Here is a 27347-nt window from a genome sequence, read left to right as displayed (position 1 = left end):
ATATGCACCTATACAACGCACGCGTAAGTAATATGCACCTATACAACACGCGTACACTCTGCTTATTACACACACAGGGACTGGCAGCAGCACACAAACATTTTAAATATTAAAAATAAAAGGATTCTTCTCTGGATAAGCATTCAGTCTTTCTTCTCGCAAATGTAAATAGCGAATCCGCCATGGTGCAAGTGCAACTGGATTTTAAAGGGAATGGGAGATGAGACTCTGATTGGTTTATTGCACGTTACACCCTAAACACACCCATGACTCATTAAGAGACTATAGGTACAACCCTTTTGGAACATGCACCTGGCATGCAGACCGTTTCTTCCCGTTGTTAAACTAGCAAAAGTGGATTCATTTCGGACACACCCTAAGTGCACCTGCACCATGTGCTCAGATCGTTAAAATAGGGCCATAAAGGTATACTTTGAAAAAGCATTTGATTAATCTGTATTTAAATTAACTGTGTTTTGTGTTTGTATTTTATGTTATGTGTTTTTTGGCTTCTGTTTTATTTTCATGTTCATTAAAGTGAATGAGTTTGGTCTGGTTCACTTAAAATGGTCGCCTGGGGACTGGTGTATGTGAATGAATGAACTACATAGGCTACATTATATAATGCAGTCTGTTATGTGTTGGTTCTTGTAGAAGTCTCGGTCACTACTGTTACTGTTGGTACGCTTTTAGAGGCTGCAGACTGGCACAGACTGATTGAGTTGAATAGAATATAACATAATCCAGACTGTCAGTCGGTTTGTCTTGGCATCTATTATTTCCTTAGGGCTTCCTCTCTTTGATTAGGTGTGACATTTATCCAGGACAAATGCTGACCTGACATCGATGGCTGAGGTAACAAACATACCTCAGACATGTGTCTGATCAGCCCAGCTGGCCTGCTTGTGATCAAGATGTAGCTGGTTCTGTCTGTATCTCTGTAAACATGATACTGAACCAACATTTTCCAACAGATCCTTTCAGGACTCTGGGTCCAATAAAATTCACTCTAGAATTGAGAATGTCCCTCCTCCCCATAAACTATATAGTACAACTTGTCAAAGACTAGCAATTGCAAGGAGCAAATCATGGGTCAACTTTGGATGCTCTGTCTTTTTGCAGCCTTCTGAAGAAAACTGTGCTATTGGCTGTTTAAAAAGACATGTAATATATGCTCAGTCTCACCAATAACACCATAACATATAATCTTGTGAAAAAGAAGTATACTTTAGCATACTTATTATGAAAAAAACAACAACATATACTTAAGTGCTAAAAGAATAAAATAATTTACTTTAGTGATAACTGACTGTAATATTTCCCTACACTTAATTGAATGTTAAAAATTAAAATGTATTATTTCAATATTTAAATAGTTTATAATAAATGCAATTAGCTGGATTTTAGTCAGCTTTTTTGACCATCTTAAATGGGACTTAAATGCATTTAAAATATATCAACTTTAAATGTGATATTGAATTATACACTACAGTTAAAATGATAAATTATCATCAAAATAAGTGTGCTTTAAAGCATGACATTTAATAATTTGATATTGTTACAAAATGCACTTTTTAAAAAGGTGTGCCAAGAACGTGTACTCTCTTTAAGTACACTTAAGTGGCCTTTTAGTTCTTTAATATTATATTATCTGCAAAGTAAAAAAAAAAGTATATATACTTTTAAGATTTGATGTACACTCACTTAATAATGTTGGTTTAAAATAACCCAACATAGTGATCCAATAAACCCAGCAGCTGGGGTAAAAAACAACCCAACGATTTTTTACTGTGCTGTACACATTAAGTGCGCATTCAGAACAATTTTGCACACTTTTTTTTCCACAAAGGTTCAAGATTTACATAATATTACCCTGTTTACATCTACTGTTCAGCGCTTAAATGGGCTCCAGGATGTTTTGTGATTCAACAACTCAGACTACATTTGGAGGTTGACACACGTGATCATATTGCATAAGGAATGTAAAATACTTAGTATCTGTCTCGATACATCCTGACTTGTCATGTAAACATTTCACTAAAATGGTTTAAAAGTCTAAAAAGGTTTTAACGTCAATGTAAAGCAATTTTTTTTAATTCATGCAACTTAAACATTATTTAGACAACTAAGAACATTAACAAATATTTGTCAATGATATATAATTTTAAATATATCATCAAGCATTAAGTAATTATGAGCTTTCTGTTTCTGTGCAGACGCCTAAAAGCGACAACATGCGCCCCCATTATGCATCTGAGAGAAAGGTGTGAGTCTTTCAGATGCAGGGAATGTGAAAACATGATTAACCCCCTCCTGTAAGTGATAAGAGTAAAAATAGCTAACCTATGAATAGAAGAAAGTGAGGGAAGATTTCTAATGAATCTACAGAGAAACAGCTTATTTGAAAAAATGATGATGCTCTTTGTGAGAACCAAAGTCAATCTCCTGTAGTTTTTTGAGTAAAGTATTTTTTTTAAATAAGCCAGAAAAAGATGTTAAGTAAGAGTGAGAAGAAAAAAAAATTAATTAGAGAAAGATTTGCCAGGAGAGAAAGTAATTTTGTGTCATTTTTGACTGTAGCTCACTGTAGCCGCTCATTCCTCTTGTGCCATATGTTCTGTTGTTTCAAAATAGCAAAATAGCTTGGTTTCAATAAAATCTGTTTTTGGACTAAGGAGGAAGTTCTGAAGTGCTGAAACTTACAGGATATTTTTATTGTACAATGAATGACCTCTTACATGTCAAAAGATCAAGGAAAATTTAATTTCTCAATTCATGACTTTATGTTGTTTCTACATTATTTTTGGAGATTCAGTGTGAAAGTATTACAATATAAATATATATTAAAAAATCTTGAATGTTAGGTGCGTTCAATCGCGATTAATTATAGAAAAAGTCATATTTAGATTTTAGGCTAATTTTGTGCACAAGGTATGTGGTTTCTGCAAATATAATCGTTTCAAGTGTAATTTTAATTTATTTATACATATTGGTGTGTAATCTGTACAGTCACACCATGTACACTCATCCACGTGTGTGTGTGTAACTTTTTGGAAAGCTTAAATTTGTGTGCAAAACAATATTGCACCCTGTTCAGTGTTCAAGCACCGTTATATACACTCACCTAAAGGATTATTATGAACACCATACTAATACTGTGTTTGACCCCCTTTCGCCTTCAGAACTGCCTTAATTCTACGTGGCATTGATTCAACAAGGTGCTGAAAGCATTCTTTAGAAATGTTGGCCCATATTGATAGGATAGCATCTTGCAGTTGATGGAGATTTGTGGGATGCACATCCAGGGCACGAAGCTCCCGTTCCACCATATCCCAAAGATGCTCTATTGGGTTGAGATCTGGTGACTGTGGGGGCCATTTTAGTACAGTGAACTCATTGTCATGTTCAAGAAACCAATTGAAATGATTCAAGCTTTGTGACATGGTGCATTATCCTGCTGGAAGTAGCCATCAGAGGATGGGTACATGGTGGTCATAAATGGATGGACATGGTCAGAAATAATGCTCAGGTTGGCCGTGGCATTTAAACGATGCCCAATTGGCACTAAGGGGCCTAAAGTGTGCTAAGAAAACATCCCCCACACCATTACACCACCACCACCAGCCTACACAGTGGTAACAAGGCATGATGGATCCATGTTCTCATTTGGTTTACGCCAAATTCTGACTCTACCATCTGAATGTCTCAAAAGAAATCGAGACTCATCAGACCAGGCAACATTTTTCCAGTCTTCAACTGTCCAATTTTGGTGAGCTCGAGCAAATTGTAGCCTCTTTTTCCTATTTGTAGTGGAGATGAGTGGTACCCGGTGGGGTCTTCTGCTGTTGTAGCCCATCCGCCTCAAGGTTGTGCGTGTTGTGGCTTCACAAATGCTTTGCTGCATACCTCGGTTGTAACGAGTGGTTATTTCAGTCAAAGTTGCTCTTCTATCAGCTAGAATCAGTCGGCCCATTCTCCTCTGACCTCTAGCATCAACAAGGCATTTTCGGCCACAGGACTGCCGCATACTGGATGTTTTTCCCTTTTCACACCATTCTTTGTAAACCCTAGAAATGGTTGTGCGTGAAAATCCCAGTAACTGAGCAGATTGTGAAATACTCAGACTGGCCGTCTGGCACAAACAACCATGGCACGCTCAAAATTGCCTAAATCACCTTTCTTTCCCATTCTGACATTCAGTTTGGAGTTCAGGAGATTGTCTTGACCAGGACCACACCCCTAAATGCATTGAAGCAACTGCCATGTGATTGGTTGATTAGATAATTGCATTAATGAGAAATTGAACAGGTGTTCCTAATAATCCTTTAGGTGAGTGTACAGGGGTGCGCATAACTTTTTTTTTTTTTTTTGAGATGCTGCTTTGTGCTCACACTTTACATGGCAAACTTATCACAAGCTGCCTTAATGTAAAATAACGCAATTTTTTCACTAGAGAAATGAAGTTAAAGCTGTATTTTATTTTACTTTACTAACATTAATGACACAGACAACAGCAGGAAGCTGCTGGACATAGCTGCTGTCACTTTAAGACCGGATGCATTGACCGAATATACTGAGGTGCATCCGTTTTCTTTCTCAACTGTTCACTTATGACAAAACCTTATAAGAATACTTGCAGAGACTGGTATTTTGACATAATTTTGTGTGTATGTGTCCGTTCGAGTGCAAGTAAACGTGAAAGAAGAATTAATATGGCGCTTTCTGAAATGCGCATCTCTCTCTCTTTCTCTTTGCGTGCTCATGCACGGGTGTGTGTGGTGTCTCGATTTTTGCCTCTTCTTCCGTTTTTAAAATTGTTTGAATGTGTAAACAACTTGGCAGATAATCTGCAAATTACATGCATGCTGAAATGGTCCGTATGGATAACGAATCAACTGCGATCCGTTGCACCCCTAATAATTAATGAACACACTTATAATCATGATTGCTATCTTCCAAAAGATGAGGAAAAATCCTACTCCAGTAAACAAATGTGTCCCTGTCCCCAAAAATGTTGGTCCTCAAAAGTGCTTCCCTCCATGTTTTCTGGTGCACATCGTTTGTTTTTACCACACATGCGCACCATTTATGTGCACCCCTGGGGTCCGTTCTTCGTATGTCGCTAAATCAGTTTGCTGGATTTGATTGTTGACGATTTGGCATGATCTTGGATTGTTTGGTTCTTCTACGCTCATCCTGGACTTGCTGTCATAGCAACAGGTCCGTAAGCTTAAATCTGCTTGGGAGCAGGCTTATTTAATGTAAACAGGATTAGATTGCATCTTGAAGTGATACTTCAAATCTGTCCCAGCCACCGCTGCTTTATTACAAGAGTTCATTACTGAACCAGGGGCAATACTAATTTTAAATAATAATAATAAAAAAATATATTTGAAAATAATATTATAATGATGTGTAAAAGGTGTATACTACTATAGACACAGCCACTTGATTGAGAGATTTATTTGTGATGGAATAATTACTTTATAATTTTATTGGAGTTTTACACACATGATGTACAGTTAATCTGAGCTGTGCATTAATTTGAGTGATGACGGATATTATGGGAGTGGCTTGATGCGGCACAGGAGAGCCTTAAGAAACTTTAATTAATGCTGTCACGTAACAAATCTGCTTCAAATTGACTTAAAAATTACATGAATTGCTAATTACAACAATAAAAATTTAAAGGGTGAACAAATACTATATAATCGTGAATATAAATAATTGTTTTTTATAAATATAAATGAAAAACATTTATCATTTATCTATTATAACTTTTATGTTGGTTTGCTTGTTTGGCTGGTTCCTTATAAAGGTCCAGAAAGGTTTTTTTGTGTGTAATTTTTGTCAAGTGTTTTGCCCAAGCGGCAACCTCCCGCAGTTTCTCTTGAAGCCAATACGGAAGTGCCTTAAACTGCAATTCATCGACTGGCCGCTAGGGACAGGCTCCAGAAGGGAGCAGAATCTCATTCAGCCCCATGTTAAAATGGCCAACTTTAGAGCAGAATAAAACACGTTTACAGCCTGGTACAAATTGTGCTTTTGGTCTATACGGCTCATTTTGCCCTTCATGACAACTGTGAGGGGGGTGATTTTTTTTATAACTCATTCGTTTACATTATATAAAGCCTTAAAGTTCTGCATAATTAAGGGCGTGGCCACTTCGAGTGACAGGTGGATAGCCATTTGTCTGCTGTCTGTTAGTCATCGCGTCACTTAAGCTCCGCCCACGTCCCGCCTTTTTGCCCATTTTCTCTTATCCGGGAGTGACGCGCGATGACGCGCTGCCAAGATGGCAACGGCCATCTCGTCCCTACTTTGCGCTTCAGAACGGCTCATCAGAATCCTATGGGTGACGTCACGGACACTACGTCCATATTTTTTTACAGTCTATGGTTTTGCCAGGTGGCTTTTTAAATTAGGCATGATGTCATTACGTTGCTGTCTTGACGCCAGCCAATCGCTGCATTACTGATCGTGGTTTCGAGTATCGATACGTCTGCCCTCTTCAGGGAACACAAGAACGTGCAGTAATCTTAGATAACTTAAAGGGTTAGTTCACGCAAAAATGAACATTCTGTCATTAATTACATACCCTCATGTCGTTCGACACCCGTAAGACCTCCGTTCATCTTCGGAACACAAATGAAGATATTTTTGTTGAAATCCGATGGCTCAGAAAGGCCTCCATTGGCAGCAATGTAATTTGCACTCACAAGACCCATAAAAGGTACTAAAGACGTCGTTACAAAGTCCATCTCACTACAGTGGTTCTACAATAATTTTATGAAGCGACGAGAATAGTTTTTGTGCAAAAAAACCAACAAAAAACGACTTTATTCAACAGGTGCTTGTCTTCCGTCTAGGCCTCTGATGTGAACTCACGAATCACCACGACACATGCGCGAGAATGTGACGTAGTGCCGGCGTTCGGGCATCCAGGAAATGCACACTTTAGCCCAATTTTGACCACTACACCAAGACCTAAAGCACGATCGATCTAGAATTCAACAGCTTAGATACGGCGCGTCTTCCTCTGCTTGTAAACAAAGCTCCTCGCTTCCGGGTTATGTGTCAGAACGCCGGCTCTATTCTCGTGCATGCGTTGTGGTGCTTCGTGAGTTCACGTCTGAGGCCTAGACGGAAGACAAGCACCTGTTGAATAAAGTCGTTATTTATTTATTTTTTTTTCGCACAAAAACTATTCTCATCGCTTCATAAAATTATTGTAGAACCACTGTAGTGAGATGGACTTTGTAACGACGTCTTTAGTACCTTTTATGGGTCTTGTGAGTGCAAATTACATTGCTGCCAATGGAGGCCTTTCTGAGCCATCGGATTTCAACAAAAATATCCTAATTTGTCACAGGTGTCGAACGACATGAGGGTAAGTAATTAATGACAGAATTTTCATTTTTGGGTGAACAAACCCTTTAATCCAGATATTTTAATCCAATCCGCAAATTCGTTTGAAGAACCAAATTAGCCAGAGATCAGTTATCACGATTAAAAGATCTGGGATCTTTCAGATCATCTCAGATGTATTAATCGAGGTACGAAGAACGGACCCCTGGTTATATAGTACATACAAACAGCATTACTTTAGCTTGAATAGTTGACCTTTGTGACTATATTGAAGCTCCCTCTGTTGGTGGAAATAATCACTACATGATTTCTCTGATAACCAGCAGGCTGAGTTGCAGAACTGCAGTGACAGAGCGGAACTGAGGGGCGGAGCTTAGAGTTGTTGAGAGTTGCACTACCTATACATGTAATTTTCTTTTATTAGATATACAAGTTATTTTCACATGGATTTTGATTTGATCGATATCTACAATATTTAACAGCAATACATTTAAATAAGGTCACTTTTCAATGTATGCATAAGATATCATAATGTACACTGAGCATTATTTTAAATGGGTAGTACAAACAATATTTTTTTGTTAGTTCATACTGCATGAATTTATGAGAACAAATCATCTTTTTGATGATTGAAAATATATTAATAAATGGGCAAATGTGTATCCCATTTGACTGTATTATGTGATCATATTATTTCTTTCATGTTCATGTGTTGTTACAAATATTACTTAAAGACAGAGTATGGGCATTTATTTAATGTAAATATAAATTCGATAGACCAATCGTAACAGACTAGGCCACCTGGCCAATCAGAGCTGAGTTGGTTCGTGGAAAGAAAGGATTAGAGAGACTGATTCATCCATCGAGTCGTTTGAGAATCATTGAAAAATGTGATGTGCAATGTATATTACGGGAAAAGTTTTTTTGACCTTTGATGCCTGTTGTAGGAGACCTCCAAAATGAAACAAGGAGCATAATAGGGGCACTTTAACAGAACACACTGATCCCTTTATAATGACGGAAACTGTCAATCTATTCTGAAGCTGTCAATCTCTCGCAGCGTGATTGGCTACAATGCTCAATTCTGCAAAATTCCCGACCCGCACCGCAAATGACAACGTAAATATTATTCCACCCGTTACATCAAATATTAGTGTTTCACCCGTTGCGTACCCACCCACATGCACGAATCTGGTCTATGATGACACTGTCACTGTCAAAAAAGCAGAGCATTTACTTTGCACCAGAATTTCTGTGCAAAACCAGAACCATTAAATCAAGTAAAAACTGTTTTTATGTAATCGGTTCTCAATCTGGAGTCTTTGTACAGTGTTTCTCACTGATGTGTGAGATCACATAGAAGCCGCAGGCCGAGGAGACAGCATTCAGTCGCTGCCAAGCTGTGGCTGCTTTTGTGTTGGTCAGTAAGTGGCCGTGTCACTCTCTCTGTCTCTCTCCTTCTGTCCCTTTTTCACCCCCTTTCTTATTTGCGGACAGAATTTGGGACAAAGTTTTCTCCCTAAATGAATTTAACAGCTCTCCGTCAAACACAAGGCCTGTTGTGCTGGCTAGGGTGTTGGGTCTTTATTAAACCTCTCTCTCTCCCACTCTTTAGGCTGGAGAGTTGAGGCTGACCTAAGAGGCAGATCTCACACTAACCGCTTTGTTCTCATTTTCTTCCCTCCCTCTCTCTCTGCCCCTCTTTCAGTTGCTCACGTCTTCTCCTCTCTGTGTCCTTCTTCAACCCATATTCATTTGAGATGAACATATTCAGTCAAGTTTGTCGATAATTCTTTTAGATCGTCATCTTCCCTTAATTTTCCAAGTCACTCATTCCCATTTTAATCCCATTTTTCTCCTCTCTTTCTCTGTTTCACTCATTTCCCTGTCTCTCTTTCTCTCCGTGGCTTGGCAGTGCTTATAAATAGCATTATTGTCGCTGTCGGTCCTCCCCTGCAAGGCGTGCACACCAAACCCTCAAACTTCCAACATTTTTCATTAACGCTTAAACTTCCAACATTTTTTTTATTTTTCTCTCTATCTCTCTTTTACACAATACACAGTCAGTGTTTAATCACTAAAAGTGTGTAATGAAACATTTCTATTTTTTACACCTTACCCTTTGGTCCAGAATCAATAAATGTCAGTTATTATTATGCAAACTATATGTAATTTGGATATAAACCTGCTGAGAGAGGCCATTAAAGTTTGTGAAATGATTTGACTATCTCTACACTGTAAGACTAAACAGTGCGGAAATGTAAAAAAAAAAGTATGTTTACGGACATTTTCTTTAACCATAAGACACAATACGATACAATGTATAAATCAAAATATCGGTAAAACACAAGTGAAAAATCAATATGGAAAATTATTTTATATTTACGTAGTACATGGGGCCCTGTGTTTAATCTTCGAATTTAGTTTAAAAATATTCTTCTTAGTTATAAGTAGGTGAGTGTAACTCTCGAAGAAATATCTGGGTCATGTCCCCCCCCCCCCCCCCCATTTGAAGGTCATGTGACAATACAATAGCTTTGTGAGAGGAACAGACAAAAAATGTATGTTATATAAGATAATATTCCCCTTCAGTCTGGTATTATGGTCGCATGTTTGTTGTGTGGACTGCTTTTTTATATTATAGTAATTTTAGGGTACTTTCATCCTTTTGAGGCTTTTCAAGGCCATTCATTGTAATTGCATGGAAAAGAATATATTATTTGAAGTCTAATTTTGTGTTTAATGTCAGGAATATCAAGAAACAGTGGTAATGAATCTTGGCTTGGCTATGTTTTAAAGTACTAAAGGAATGAATGTGTGGCAGTGCATTTGGGCTGGAATTTTGAGCAATTTCTGTAGACAACTGACAGATATATCATGATCAAGCAGACAGCCCAGAACTGTCTGTGAGTGAGACAGAGGGACATTCCTCACACCTCGGTCCCCGAGGGGAAGGAAGTTTGACTGCACTCACATCAAGGTAGCTTTGCCCTACTTCACATTTCAGCCTTCAAACCTTAATCAAATATGCTAGCTTAAAATGCTGCTTATTAAGGGATTTTAATAAGATTTTCATCATAATTAGAACAGAGAGGTGTTTATAGGTTGCGTATTAATATTATTAAGTGCATATTAATCATATTTGAACAGCAGGAGCGGTTCATTCATCCATCCCTCATTCTTCACTCAATCCCAGCACATCATTAGGATAAACTCCAGCTGCTTTGCAGTATCTTACCATATGCTACAAAGCCTCAGATCAGCAGGAATGTGAAATTATTTTTGAATTTGGTGCCTTCTAGACTGAGAAAAGACAGAAAATGTTTTTTTGTCTCATGTGGATGAAAGACAACAACTCCCAGAATGCTTCGCTGCCCTATGAGGCCACTCTGTACACCGTCGTTTTGATCTTCATAGTGATACAATCATTTCGTTCAGTTAGAGAATAAACACTACAATTAAAAACTGAACGTGTCTTTTCAATAAAGTGTGAGTGAGCCGAACGAAAGTCACGGCACAGGCGCAGCAGTGTCAGATTTCATTCATCACGAAGAGCTGAGCAGAACTGAGGTAACTTTAAGCGCCAGTCTGGCACGTTTTCAGATCGTAAATGGAAGCTAAACTATCACAGCTTTACACTCAGCTAACACTCACTTTACTCTGCACTCTTCATCCTTTATGAATGTCCGTGCGGCCGTCTGTTTCTTAGGGCGTTTTCACACCTGAAAGTCCGCACCAAGGTCCGAACCGAAGTTCGTGTTGTGATACATTTTATACATTCGGTTAGTTTTGGTTTGGTTTCACATTGCAATTATGCGAGCGCACTAAAGAACTTTACATGACACACTTGCGTTCACTCGTCATCATCTATGTGGGCTGCATCTGGACATTGATTGGTTTGTAAACGGACGTGCGTCTGACGTCAGCGTCTTTGACAAGAGTGAATGAACGGACACATATCGTTGCCACTATTGAACATGTGCATTGCTTGACTATTTTCTTTTCGTTACGTTTAAAAGTGGACATTTCAAGCTTTATATACACATATTTCGCATGTCCGTGAGGCAGTAGCTGCTGAGTTTCGGTTTATTTGAGACGCGCTCCAGTTCATGTGCAAAGCATGTGATCACTCCCGTGATTATTGTCTGCTATAGACTATTTGCTTCCTATTTATTAAATCCAGGCAATTATCTGATTAAAGTAAACGTTGATTAAAATTAAGATATAATTTATACAAAACGAAATTCACATTAAAGAAAGGCTTTCTAAGCAAAATCATACAAAATTTCTTTCAAAATAATTTCTGACCTTCTGTCTTCTGACATATTGCGCATCTTTTCACTTTTCATAATCAATGTAGCCGAGATTAAATTTAAAGAACCATACAGAAAATGCTTTCACTCTAGAAACGAACTGAACCTTTGTTCAGTTTGATCCGGACCGAGACTACCTCTTTTCGTCGGTCCAAATTTCGTCTGTTGGTCCGGACCGTGGTACGGGGGAAGTTTCACACCTGTAATTTTGATTCGGACCAAACTGAAAAGTCCGAAAATCCGGACCAAACAAGGTAGGCGTGAAAGGGCCCTTACATTCCGTGCGTGAGATCTCTCCCCAATGGGCAGGTTGATAACATGCGGAACAGCTCTATCTAGTGGCTGTAGTCTTTAGCCTCTGGTCGAAAAATTCTCTGATGACGCAAAATGACGATATTTGCGTCATCGGAGGATTTTTTCAAGAAAAAAAATGCATAATTCTCTCATCTCAGGGGGATATGAGGGGGGAAAGTACCATAATTTGAATATACTACCGGGTTTCTACTGATACAAAGCCTAATGCTAAATCACTGAAGTTACCCTTTAAAGAGCGTGTTAGTAATATGTAGTAATACTATAGGCGGGTGCACAACACATGAACAGTCTTCACGCAGTTCAAATATTAAAAATAAAAGGATTACAATGTAAAATATTATTATTGTGTACATAAAGATAAAAAAGCCTTCATGTCATAATGGATAGTCATTGCATGTATCAGAATGACATATTTGCAGTAATGACGAATGAAAGTAGCTACTTATTTAACCAAACGTATTTAAACTGACTTGTCAGGTTGAGGGTGTCTATATTCCACCATGTAAATAGCAAATCCGCCATGGTGCAAGCACAACTGGCTTTTAAAGGAAATGGGAGATGAGACTCTGATTGATTTATTGCACGTTATGCCCAAAACACATCCACGACTCACTAAGAGACCAGGTACAACCCTTTTAGACCATGTGCGGGGCACAAGTGGATTCGGACATGCCCTAAGTGCACTTGCACCGTGCGCTTTAGACCATGCGCTTAGATCATTAAAATAGGGCCCAAAGAGTTGTGAGAAAATGAGATGCACGTCAGATCCGCATCAGGTTTTAAAGTGACAGCAGCAACTAATGATGTCTCTCATTAAAGTTAATCAAAGAACAAAGGCAACAGAGAAAATTGTAGCTTTAATAAGGATTCATCTATATTTTATTCATAAAGTATGCAGTTAAGACTGTAAAGTGTTTGATAACTTTATTCAATTTCTGTATTTCTGTTAGACAGGAAGGCCACAGGTAAAGACATGTATTAGAATGGGTTTTACAATGTGAGGATTGTTTTAAGTTAACTTGAATTAAAAGTTGTTATTTTTTTTAAAGCCTAATAAATGTTGAAATTGATAGATTTCAATTATACTGCAATGTTGAATGTCTATCATTAATGTTTTTTTTGTATCAGTTTCATAGAGACATTTGTAGCAGTATTAGTATCAGTGATACTGGCCTTCATTCATAAAAAGATGCCATTAGAACAAATATTTAAAATATACTGTCTTTAAGTTGTTTCTACATTAATTTGGAGAGTAACTGTGAGATTATTACAATAAAAATATATTTAAAACTCAAATGTTTTTAACCGCGATTAATTACACAAAAAAATTGCGATTAATTAGTAAAAAAATTTTAATCGAGTAACAGCACTAAAATGTATATATAAAATTGTATTGAGATTGAGACTCCCACATTACAGTAAGCTGAAAGAAATATATATTTTACATTTCTTTACGTAAAATGTAATTCTGGCGAGGTGGGCGAGCGAGAGACGTGAGAGGAGCGAGCGAGACCGGTGTGTGATTGAGAAGGAGCGTCACAGACCGGTCTCGCTCGATCCTCCCACGTCTCTCGCTCGCCCACCTCGCCACAGTAATTTATTTATTTCCCTAGGGGTGGTGGGGTTATTGAAATATGACCATGACGTAGTGACAAGTTTTGTGAGATTCATGCAACACCTGAGGAAGAAATAGCAATTCCTATTATGGGGTTTACTGTAAAATTATTGTCATGCATACCTTTAGTAGGGCAGCAGAGCCAGAATGTGACAGTTTGAACGGAGGAGGGGTATCCCTGACCATCTGTTAAGAGAAATGACCTACTGGCACTCTCACACAAGTGGAAACACCACTGTCTGCCTCTCTCTCCCTCTCTCTCTCTTTCCATCCTCCCCCTCCTTAATCCAATGTTTGTGTCTATCAGGCACCATGAAAAATTCCAGCCGCACAGTCTAACTGAATCATATGGCAATGGTAGCTGGTCTCAGCTGGTGTATGTTATGCATCAGGGTGTTTTGCTTGTGGGGAATAGGTGCAGGTGGAATTAAAGCACAGATGGGAGTAAAGCACAATTTTTCTCTCAGGGGTTATGTTTAACGTGGGATGTGCTGCTAACAGTGGGATGCTTGTGGCAGGACATGAGTGGGTGGAATTGAGGGATGAGGATTTAGGATGGCGGTGGTTGTCTGGTGTTGGGGAATAAAGACTGTCTGGTATTGTTTTTGTTTTATTACATAACAGGAAACAGCATTCAGTCCACTTCTGTAATGTGATTTATTTCTGAGTGAAATAGGACATTCAATGAGAAAAAAAAATGGGTAGGACTTGATTTTATTCATTGGGAATTGATTGGATTCTGAAAGAAGTCTTTATATGACAGGATGAAAAAAAAAGCCTTGGTAATGTTAGCGGAAAAGGAAACTAATATCAGAATAGCTCTAACAAACATGATGCAAATGATTGTTTAACAAAACATTTTGGGTTGAATTAAAAGTATATTTATAATCTCTATAAAATTGTCTTTGGGTTCGTCTGCCATCTTGGATAGATTTTTTTCACTGAGCTTCTTGAACGGCATTTTGGTGTTGCCTTCTCTGTGAAGGACAATAGAAATGATTGGCCAAAAGAAGATACTTTGAGAAGACTGTGCAATTATTCTGCTTACATTTTAAAACAGCTGTTGTGAACATGTATATGATAATTTAAAGTGCTGTTTTAAAATCAGCCAATAAAAGTTTTAAAGATGCAGTATGTAGGATTGTATGGGTTGAAATGGGTACTGCAAATCCAAATTCAAAAAATTGGAGAGAGTTGTTTCCCCCTCCATGGCAGCAATACGGTGTGTTTTCCACCAACTGGCAACCCGTGATGTCGAAATACTGTTGGGTAAACTGGCTGCATGCAGTATTGCACAGACCAAAACAAAAACAGACATTCTGACACAGAACACACATTTCAAAGTAGAATACCTGTCTTTAGCATTGTTTTAACAAGTAGGTGAATTTAGTATGTTTCCTGCATATCTGCAAGCATATTATGGTATTTTTATGCTTTAGTATCGTGAAAAACGTACATACAGCACCTTTAAAACCAGATACATTTTTGTTTCTTTGGAATAACACTCATCCATTCTTTAAACCACTTGTCTTTTGGAAAACAGGTACAGATGAATAATGCATAATAAGACCAGGAACATGTATTCAGAAAGTAAAAAGGGTCAGCTGAGATCTTTTTTTTTTTACTTTGTGATATACAAAACTAGATCACAGCATCATGATCCACAATCTATATTACAATATAAATCACTAAATGACCATTGTATACACAATGACCATTTGGTATACATTTAAAACACCTGAAGTGAATGACATGAAAGTATTAAATGGATGCAGAGGGGCCAGTGAAAACAATAAAAACTGTAATTTGCTAAAATAAAATAAAATTCTTTAAATAATTTTAAATACTATGAAAATAGTTACAGTTATGACTTTTTTGATTTGATTTAATCTAGTTAGCTTTGTATCAATTACGACGTGATTTTCAGAGATCTTTTTTACACTTGGTCGAACAATTTGTGGACAGCTTTCCTTGCGCATGAAATCCCCCATATTTACATTTACATTTATGCATTTGGCAGACGCTTTTATCCAAAGCGACTTACATTGCATTCAAGGTACACATTTTTTACATTTTTGTCAATTCTTGCTTTCCCTGGGAATCGAACCCATGACCTTGACGTTGCTAGCGCCATGCTCTACTGTTTGAGCTAGAGGAAAGCTATATATGCTAGCAAACCAATGAGAATCCAGAACAGTAATGATGTTGATGCATAACAACAGAGCACAGGCGCAAAGCTGTTACCTGAAACCCTCAGTAACTGGCAGATTTAAAGAAAATTACAGTCGTTTGGAAAAATGATAGACAGTTACATGAGCATTACCAACATTTTATTATGCAAGTTTTATGTTACATCTCAACTAACAAGGGAATTTATATTCATTAATAGTGTAATATTATAGTATATACAATAGTGTATAGCATTCGCAGCCTATATGGACTGCACCCCCTGGTCTCCCTCTGTTACAATCACTTTGGGTATAGGAAAATAAAAAATCTTGCTCCCCTATAAAATAGGGGACTAGGAAGCAGAATGAGACACAGCCCTAGACTCTGAAAACGGCATACAAAAGCATATTGTTTGATGGTCTATGCATGTGCATGTGTATTCAGGCCAGGTTAAGTTGGTGCAGGCTGCACCCACGTAAAAAAGATTATATAAAACAAGCAGTTGAAGCTTCAAGAGCTGATGTGAAGTGGGCACACCTGCTCTGCCCACACAGCTTTGCTTTCAATAGAGAGCCACTTCAATTACATGGTCAGTGCATCAGTCTGTAGATAAAATTATGTTTACAATCAAATTGCATGCAACACTTAAGAGTTCTTTTGGTAAACACAAACAGTAACAGACCTGTATTTGAATCCAGTTAGTGCACAAAAAAAATTACCTGCCAGAAAATTACTATAAAGAGCTGTTGTGGATTTGGAGCTTAATATTTTAGAAAAAGTCTGAAGTTGCTCCAAAACAGAGAAAAACATGGATGCATCAACAGTGGTGGCAGTTGTTGCCACCTACCACTTATGCACTTTATGGTCAAAAACATATTAATTATTAGCTTGGAGAGAGCATGTCTGATTTGAACAAGCCCATAAGGCCCGTTCACACCAAGGACAATAACTTTAACAATAAAGAAAAAAAAAAATTCTACATGTAAATTTTCACAACAATTGTTTCCAGCTGATGAACACTAAAAACAGGGACAACCAATCAGAATTCATTCTGCTTTAAAGAGCTTGAGCATTTAAAGGGTTAGTTCACCCAAAAATGAAAATTCTGTCATTAATTACTCACCCTCATGTCGTTCGACACCCGTAAGACCTACGTTCATATTCGAAACACAAATTAAGATATTTTTGTTGAAAGCTGATGGCATTGGCATTCAGTACATTTATAATCCCAAGACCCATAAAAGGCACTTAAAACGTCGTTACAAAGTCCATCTCACCACAGTGACTCTACAATAATTTTATGATGCGACGACAATAGTTTTTGTGCGCAAAAAAAATCAAAATAACACCTTTATCCAACTTGTTCTTGTCTTCCGTGTGTGCCTCCACGACGCATGCGCGAGAATAAGACGCAGATCCGGCGTTCGGACACATGACCCAGAAGCGATTTGTTTACAAGCAGAGGAAGACGCGCGTATCTAAGCTGTTGGATTCTACATTGATCGTGCTTTAGGTCTCGGCGTAGTTCTCAAAATGGGGCTTAAGTGTGCATTTCATGGATTCCCGAACGCTGGCGCTACGTCATATTCTCGCGCATGCGTCGTGGAGGCATACACGGAAGACAAGAACAAGTTGGATAAAGGTGTTATTTAGATTTTTTTTTTGCGCACAAAAACTATTGTCGTCGCATCGTAAAATTATTGTAGAGCCACTGTGGTGAGATGGACTTTGTAACGACGTTTTAAGTGCCTTTTATGGGTCTATGGGATTATAAATGTACTGAATGCCAATGGAGGCCTATCTGAAGCCTTTCTAAGCCATCAGCTTTCAACTAAAATATCTTCATTTGTGTTCCGAATATGAACGGAGGTCTTACGGGTGTCGAACGACATGAGGGTGAGTAATTAATGACAGAATTTTCATTTTTGGGTGAACTACCCTTAAAGTGGCAGACGAAAGAACTGCAGCACATGCTTATAATGAACAGAACAATATTTTACGTTGGTGTGGACGCTAATATAGTTATCATTCTTTCTGTGAACTAACACTAAGAATTAAAGGGATAGTTCACCCAAAAATTAACATTTTGTTTTCACTTACTCACCCTCAAGTTGTTCCAAACCTGTATGAGTTTCTTTTTTATGTTGAACACAAAATAAGATATTTTGAAGAATACTGGTTATCAAACAGTTGACGGTAGGCTAGACATTGACTAGTCGTTGGTAATCAAACGGTTGATGTGTCTGGTTACCAACATTCTTTAAAATATCTTGTGTTCTCTGGTGTTCAACAGAAGAAAGAAACTCATACAGGTTTGGAACAACATGATGGTAAGTAAATGATGACAAAAAAATTTTTTTTGGGTGAACTATCCCTTTAAGTTGCCTAATTTGCTTAATCCTCTGAGTGCACCATTTGTGGCCAGACATGAATGGTTCCTCAAATTCTGCAGCTTGCAGAGATGTGCTCTTAAATTTCGTAATGATGTGGTACTGTGAAATGATGTGTAATGATGTGGTTCTCCTCAGGGGCGTTTCTAGGATTTTCATTTTAGGGGGGCTCAGCCCGCAGTGAGGATATGAAAAAAAAAATTGGTAAGACTTTAGTTTAGGGTCCAATTCTCACTATTTACTAGCTTATTAGTAAGCATATTAGGATATTGGCTGTTTATTATTACTTACACCTATAAAGCAAATATTAATGCCTCATTCTGCATGACCATATTGTACATCCCTTAATCATACAATGTAGGCAGGTTTATAATCAATGAGATCCTAAATGTGAGGTAGTTAGGGGGGTTTGGGGGGCATGGCGCCTCTAGAAAATTTTGATTTCTATGATCTACATATGAGCATTTTAAAATGTTCTGAATGCCAAAAAATTAGATAACAATAGCTTGAAAACCATGTCAGTGGGCAGATATGACTGATAAAGTTTTTCCATTTTTGTCAGTGAAGAAAGTAAACATATGTTTAACTGATATTTATATGTTTTATGAATCATTTTTGTAGACATGTTAATTTACTGAAGGCTAACAGGAAAGCTAGGTAGCCTAACTCAATTTATTAAATTAATTCACAATATGCCCACATTCATTAATCCTATGCCCAATATAGGCTGTAAAAAGTTTAGCTTTTTTATTTACTGAGAGCTACACATGGAATTATTAAATTTACAATACGCACACATTTATTACTAATATTACTTGTTAATATTTCTTGTTTGTTAATTAAATTCAAAATTACATTACATAGGCCTATTTCAAATCAAAATGGCAAAATTAGGCAAAAGTTTATTAATTTACTAATACTTATCTCGCACTTGACGGCGAGTCCCGCTGCTAAAATTCGCGCTCAGCCTCATCAGCATCTGTGCGTACATAAAGCCCGCCTACTCCGATTTGATTGGTTTTCTCAAATATTTTGACATTGACGAGCGGTGACAGACCAATGCGGCTCAGATCAACGCACACACCTCTGCTTTTGACGTGTGCTCTATTCGCCACCAAAGCAGATCGAAGAACACGCTGATTAACGCAGATTAAAAGATGGGGCGAAGCCGAAGCCTTCCGCCAGTTTCATATGTTTGAAAGGTTAATCACACATTTTTTTATGTGGGCTGGACAGAAGTTTAGGGGGGGCTGAAGAACCCCCCAAAAAGGGCCTAGTGACGCCCATGATTCTACTATGCAAAATATTGTGAATCTATTAAGCAGTGGAGAGTTTATGTCCTAAAAAGGGAACAAAATTGGTTATTTTAATACATGATTGAAAAGCTTGTTTCTAAAGGTCTTCAAAACGTGGTCATTAATGTATGATCAAATTTTTAGGTGTTCACAACCTATTCTAATGAGGACTATGATAGGAGGAATGATGACGTGGACCCCATGGCTGCTTCTGCTGAGTATGAGCTGGAGAAACGTGTGGAAAGGCTGGACCTGTTCCCCGTTGAACTGGAGAAAGGTAATGGAGGGTATTTTAAATATGATTTACTGATACGTAACATTGCAATTTAAATAAAAAAGCAATGACATTTTTGTGATTTTTGTTGGGTATTCCAAATGCACATATGAGATAGTAATACTTGCACCCTTCTACCCACTCACTTAATTATGTAGCTGGTTAGATACAAAAATCTAGTGGATAGAATGTTGAATTTAAAGGTGCACTGTGTAAATCTTAGCGGCATCTAGTGGTGAGGTTGCAAATTGCAACTGCCCACCACTCACCCCTCCCTTTCAAAGCACATAGAGAAGCTACAGGTGGCCAACACCGGACAAAGATGTCGTCGCCTGAGACAGTAGAGAGTAGCTAGCGCTCTGTAGAGCAGTTTGTTCATTTAGGGCTACTGTAGAAACATGACTGCGCAAAATGGTGACTTCACTGTAAGCGGACCCACGGTGTAGAAATTGCTCATTCTAAGGTAATAAAAACATAACGGTTCATTATGTAAAGTCTTTATACACCACAGAAAACATAGTATATAGGGCCCTATAAAATCTGTTTTATTTTTCCCAAATATGTTTAAATTTTTGGGAATTCATTTTTTTTTCCTTTACTGTTTTAGTCGTAAAAAAGAGCATGCTTTTAATGTTAATGTAATAGAACGAAACATAAAATAGGAATGACCTTAAATTTATTGAGGTAACAAACATCACATTTACTCAGTACTTTTCAGGACAAATACTGCATGATGCAACATAACACTGCACTCTAAGTACTTCAAGTCATAACAAAATATTAATGGTTATGAGCTTTAAACTGTCCAGTAAAATAAATTATATTAGTTGTAACAAGTAGAATTAAGTACTGGTCCTTTAAGGCTGAACGCACTCTCTCACTCACTCACTCGCTGATGAGTAGGCAGTCCGTAGATGGAGCGTGAGCTGTGAACATCGCATGTATGCGTTCTATATTTCTGTTGCTCTTTGCCCTGTTTATTTTTCTGTTTTATTTATTTATTTATTTTTTTTTAAAGCGTTACATAGTTTATATAAGTTTAAATGAAAGTGCTCCATTAGCTTTTTTTTCAAGTAAAAAATATAGGACTAAAACAAAAGTTCAACTGACACATAAAAGTCACGCGGGAACTGCTCGGCTCGGTACTGCGGGCTTAGCATCGAGTTTCTTAACTTTTTCGCAGACGAAAGCAGAGCCGTGGAGAGCCGCTTCGCCATACTTTCATTGTTTTGAAGGGGGAGCTGAAATTACGGGAGGGGTGTCGCCCAGATTTGCTTCCCCTGGTCTGCATTTTCCCCAGACATGCGTTCTTCTCCCACACAAAACAGAATTTCATTCCAAATATGTAAAATTCAGCAAAATTCTGCGTTAACACTAGATTCCGCGTTAATGTGCCAATTCTGTGATTGCGGAAATTATAGGGCCCTAGTTATGTAAATTATATTGCATTTCTGTCAATAGATCCTCATAAATATTACACACTGCACCTTTAAGAGTATTAAAAGAACTAAATGGTTATATAACACAGGGCACTCATAGAAGCAACTGTTAAAGCTAACCAGTTTAGAGGATGTATCTTCCTAATGAATGTGCTTCAATATTGTGCAATAATATTTTATGTAGTATTGTTGTAATAATAATAAAAACAGTAAGACACTCAATTCTGTGCTATATTGTAAATACAGTCACTTCACTGGATTAAAACTGAAACTGGTTCTTAAAGGTGAGTGGAATATGTTCATATGTGATGAACTACACATGTGTAAATTTAAGAGGAACTGACTTTCAGTACATACATAAATTAAATATAATCGCAACACAAGTTGCTTAAAAAGTTGTCATGAATTGCTTGAAGACGCAATGGTTCCAAATGAAGATCCATGTAGTTTATTAAATGGTAATCCAAAAACGTAATCCAAAAAACAGGCAGAGGTCAAAACACAGGAAAATAGTCTAAACAATAACAGAGCCAAGGGCACAGGCAAAACAGAGAAATCCGAAGGAACCGTGCAGAAAGTCAAAAGCCATGAACATGATAAACCAAAGACAATGCCGTGCGGACACATACGAGACTTCGCAAAGAGTGACTGAGAGATACATGACTTTTAAAGGCACGTTATTGAGTGCACTCATTGAATCCCACATTGCACCGCAAGTGTACAGCCAAATGTACACTCAACGGCTGTCCAACTTCATGCAGTCGTTTTCATTCACTCCTTCAAGTGAACTATATTAGTGGACTAATGTAGGGAATAGTGAATGAGGGCTTAGGGGCGATTTCGGATTCAGCCTAGGAAATGTAGTTTGACAATAATCTGGGGTGGAGTGCTCTCTGGTGGCTATCAAGGGCACTCCAGCTGGTGATCGTGATGCAAAGTCACGCCAAAAATCATTTATTGGCAGATTTGGTTTGATATTTTGTTATTGAATGCAATTATATATATACTTCTTTTAAGTGTGACTTAAATGTACAAATACATCTTTGCGGCCATTGCATGCTACGTTTTAAAGATTGAATTCTTCATTTTGTGTTGTCCATTAACAGACAATGAGGGTTTGGGTATCAGTATTATTGGTATGGGTGCTGGAGCTGACATGGGATTGGAGAAGCTCGGCATATTTGTCAAGACCGTCACAGAGGGAGGGGCAGCTCATCGGGATGGCAGGTAAATGTTATGCATATTCCACAGCATCATAGTTATTTATTGACTTGATTACTGAAACTCATTCCACAATGACCACATTGCTCACTTTAATCTCTTTCAGGATCCAGGTGAATGATTTGATAGTGGAGGTGGATGGAACAAGCCTGGTTGGTGTAACTCAAAGTTTTGCTGCCTCTGTCCTGAGAAACACATCTGGTACAGTTCGGTAAGATCAGCTGAATATAGATCACTTTGATAGACATTTCACCTTCCTGATATAGTTTAATTCCATTTAAGTCCCATCTTTTCAGTTTCTTATCTTTTATATTTACCAAGTCATCTAGTCTACAGCCACCATTATATTTTAATGCATGTTAAAAACTGAAGTTCACCTATTGCTGTAGGCACAAATATTGAAAAGTCTTAATTTGACCTTTCACAATTTAAGTCCTTCAAAATGTCTTGAATTGGATCAGAAAGTCTTAAATTCAATATCATGGCATTAAATTAGGGCCCTATGATTTCTGCGATGCAGAGAACATGGACGGAATTGGAGAATCCATTCATAAAAATGAAATTTACTGTATAATGCAGAATGTCACGGAATTTGTCAAATTTTGGATGAATAAATCAAGAGTAGATCAGAAGACTTAGGCCTAGTCCACACAGGTATTTTTATGAACAGTTTTTCCCTCCTCCGTTAAAAAAAAAATTGCATCCACATGAAAACGCAAAAACACGCTATAAAGCGCTATCAAGAGCATGCCAAACCAACAGTTGACAATATAACCCTAACCGTAAAGACATGTAGGTCAATCAGAAGCCTGGAAATTGTTTTATTGCCGGTTCCGGTTCTGACGCAACAAGCCAAAATCTCCGGTTTCACTGTCCACACGAATCCTCTGCAACCAGAGTTTCTAAAAATGTTTGGTTTCAGTGTCCGGATATACTGCGTTTGCGTGTGGACGAACGACCAAACTGCAAAGAAAAAGCTGTGGTTTTTCAAATACCCGTGTTCATGTGGACAGGGCCTTAAAGGGTTAGTTCACCCAAAAATGAAAATTCCGTCATCATTTACTCACCCTAATGTCGTTCCAAACCCATAATACTTTCCTTTATCATATAAAGCGATCGAGTCTCTTCAGAAAATTTTGAATAAACTGCTTGATTCATATGGATTCGTATTATCTCTTTATGAACTTTTTGAAGCGTCAAAGTGGTAGTTGCTTAGACTGTCAATGGAAGGACAGAAATATTTCTTATTTCATTAAAATATATTAATTTGTGCTAATAAGATGAATGAAAGTCGGTAAAATTGTATTTAACCATTAAAGCAGAATAAGCTATAATAAATAAATAAATAAAACTGATTTCATAGGGCCCTAATTGCAGAATTCAATTGCATGCACTGCCAAAAATGATGTTCTTCCTCAGGATTTTTCATTTCCAGTTCAAATTCTAAGCATCCTTAAATCAAGATACATTTAATGACAATCAAAATGAAGAAATTAAGTCTTGTTTTCTGAAAAAATTAACAAAATAAAGTGAGTTTATGCTTAAAACAAGAACAAATATCTGTCATTGGGTATGACAATTAATTAGATTTGAATTAAGTTGATTTTATGAACACATTGGCAGATATTTGTTCTTGTTTTAATCATAAAATCACTTTTTTTACAAGATCAAGATTTCTTCTCTCAAACTTTAAGCTATTTTTTGTCAAATTAATTAGAAAGGTATGGAGACCTGTTGAAAATAGTATTTTCAAACTTTATTTTCAAAATTGTGTGCTATGATATTTACATTTAGAGAACATATTGACATGTTAAGTTCCCTTCAATTTATTCCTTACATTTTCTTTAATTGGTCTTAAAAAAGGTCTTAAAAATGTATTAAATGTACCTTCATAAAACCTGGAGAAACCCTAATCAGACAACAGATTTATGTGACAAACCTGCATTTCCTATGACTCATGTCATGTGGCACCTTGAGAATGATAAAATACTAGGGGTGTAACGATACACCAATGCCACGGTTCGGTTCATGTCATGGTTTTGGAGCCAGGGTTCGGTTCGGTTCTGTTTGTTGTGGAGTCATGGTTCATGGCAGGGCACCAGCAATAATAACACTATATTCACTTTTTCACTATATTCACTACAGCAATAATTTAACTTATCTTACACAACTTTATCTTTATTAACTTTATACATTGGCTTCATGTTTTCTTTAGAGCAGTTAGCATACCTGAGTAAACTAAAATGAAATACAACCCCAAATCAGAAAAAGTTGGGACAGTATGGAAAAAAAAAGAAGTGATTTCTAAATTTACTTTGACTTGTATTTCATTGCAGACAATATGAACACAAAATATTTCATGTTTTGTCTGGTCAACTTCATGTCATTTGTAAATATGCATCCTTTCCTGTCATTCAGACCTGCAACACATTTCAAAAAAAGTTGGGACAGGAGCAATTTAGGGCTAGTAATGAGGTAAAATGGTTAAATAATGATGTGATTTGAAACAGGTGATGTCAACAGGTGATTGTAATTATGATTTGGTACAAAAGCAGCATCCAAGAAAGGTCTAATCCTTTAGGAGCAAAGATGGGCCGAGGATCGCCAGTTTGCCAACAAATACGTGAGAAAATTATTGAAATGTTTAAAAACAATGTTCCTCAAAGAAAGATAGGAAGAGATTTGGATATTTCACATTCAACAGTGCATGACATAATTAAAAGATTCAAGGAATCTGGAGGAATTTCAGTGCGTAAAGGACAAGGGCGCAAGCCTAAGCTGAACAACCGTGATCTCCGATCCCTCAGATCCCTCACTGCATCAAGAATCGTCATTCATCTATAAGCGATATCACCACATGGGGTCAGGACTACTTTGGCAAACCTTTGTCAAGTACCACAATACGTAGTTACATCCACAAATGCCAGTTAAAACTGTACTGTGCCAAAAGGAAGCCCTATGTTAACAGTGTCCAGAAGCGCCGTCGACTTTTCTGGGCTCGGAGGCATCTGGGATGGACCATCACACAGTGGAAACGTGTACTGTGGTCAGATGAATCAGTATTTCAGGTATTTTTTGGGAGGAATGGACACCGTGTGCTCCGGACCAAAGAAGAAAAGGATCATCCAGACTGTTACCAGCAACAAGTCCAAAAGCCAGGGTCTGTCATGGTATGGGGTTGTGTCAGTGCCCTTGGCAAAGGTAACTTGCACTTCTGTGAAGGCACCATTAATGCTGAAAAGTACATAGAGATTTTGGAGCATAATATGCTGCCTTCAAGAAGACATCTTTTCCAGGGACGTCCATGCATATTTCAACAAGACAATGCAAAACCACATTCTGCACACATTACAAAGTCCTGGCTGCGGAGGAAGAGGGTACGGGTACTTGACTGGCCTGCCTGCAGTCCCGACCTGTCTCCAATAGAGAATGTGTGGTGCATTTTGAAGCACAAAATGCGACAACGAAGACCCCGTACTGTTGCCCACCTTAAGACTTGTTTGCAGGAAGAATGGGACAAAATTACACCTGAAACACTTCATTACTTGGTGTCTTCAGTCCCTAAACGTCTTTTAAGTGTTGTGAAAAGGAATGGCAACATTACAAAGTGGTAAATGCTTTACTGTCCCAACTTTTTTTTAAATGTGTTGCAGGTATGAATGACAGGAAAGGATGCATATTTACAAATGACATGAGGTTTACCAGACAAAACATGAAATATTTTTTGTTCATATTGCCTGCAATGAAATACAAGTCAAAGTAAATTTAGAAAGCACTTCTTTTTTTTTTTTTTGCGTTTTCCATACTGTCCCAACTTTTTCTGATTTGGGGTTGTAAATACCTCCACTGTATACTAGTCAGAAATAATCTACTCGTGTTACCATTTACCATAATGTTTAAAAAAACAAGCACATTTATTTAATAAAAATTGATGACACACACACACGTAATTTCCCACTTTAGCCTACTTAACAAACACATTAATTGTATGAATATGACTAATACTGATGATAAGCCTATAAGCTATTAAAGCTATTAAATAGCAGTTTTTGTTAATACAATTAAGTACACCACACTCATTTAAAAATAAACAAAATAAAGTGAAAATAAAGTGGCATTTTGGGGTTGTGGAAACAACAGTTACCATGGCAAATACACAATATCCTACATCATGAACTGTTAATGAAACATGAAAACTGCTCCTGATAAACAAATTGCACATCATACCTGCATGCAAATCCTTCCCAGCTAACACACGTCGAACCAGTTACGTGATTTATGGGTACTTTACTTTTATTTAATGACTTACGAATTGACATCGTAGCGTTGCATGCTCAGTTTCTCTTGCGCTTTGAAGTGATATACAGTGCGTGCTGATGTTACAGCTCTTATTAGTTGTTAAAAGTGTACTAATTACTATTTAATCAAATGTCAATGAAGAAAAACATAATGTTGTGGCATAAGGTGAAGTGAGAGCTGGGCTGGGGCAACAGGGGGCGGGGCGTGTTTGGTTCGTCATGAGAGGATCGCGGTTCGAACCGTGGGTGGTGTATCGTGGTTTTACGGTTCGGTTTGAATATCTTTACACCCCTATAAAATACAATATATAAAGAATATATAAAGCTCATCTAAAACATCCTTTGCTTTTCATTTTGTCACATTGGTGCTAAAACAGCTTCTTGTGTTTTTTGGAAATTGAAAAAGAGAAAGAATTATTATATTGCCCCATTTATGCTTTGTTCCCATACCAAAATCACTTGAACAAATCACATCATAATTACAACTTCCGAAATGGTAAGTAGTAACTTCCCAGACAGACTTGAAGGCAGCAATAAATACAAAGTAATTATAGCCTGTACATTTGACTCCATGCTTAGACTCCACTCCAGCTTGATTTTTACAGCATTTAGCTGCTTTATTTCAAACTCTTTTACTTTATAAACGCATT

At 37.5% G+C, this 27347-nt stretch overlaps 1 protein-coding gene across 1 annotated transcript in view; it reads left to right on the top strand.

Annotated features, from left to right (window-relative positions):
- The window catches only part of ppp1r9bb (protein phosphatase 1, regulatory subunit 9Bb), a 38865-nt gene that overhangs the window by 3642 nt on the left and 7876 nt on the right, over nt 1–27347 (top strand). The window contains exons 2-4 of the mRNA XM_079846160.1: nt 19610–19742; nt 22285–22405; nt 22506–22610. Coding sequence (XP_079702286.1) covers nt 19610–19742; nt 22285–22405; nt 22506–22610 — 359 coding nt within the window. The remainder of the gene's footprint in view (nt 1–19609; nt 19743–22284; nt 22406–22505; nt 22611–27347) is intronic.

The sequence above is a fragment of the Gobio gobio genome (genome assembly GCF_949357685.1).
Source record: "Gobio gobio genome assembly, chromosome: 20".
NCBI classification, from domain to species: Eukaryota; Metazoa; Chordata; class Actinopteri; order Cypriniformes; family Gobionidae; genus Gobio; species Gobio gobio.
This window is presented reverse-complemented; position numbering and strand designations above follow the sequence as displayed.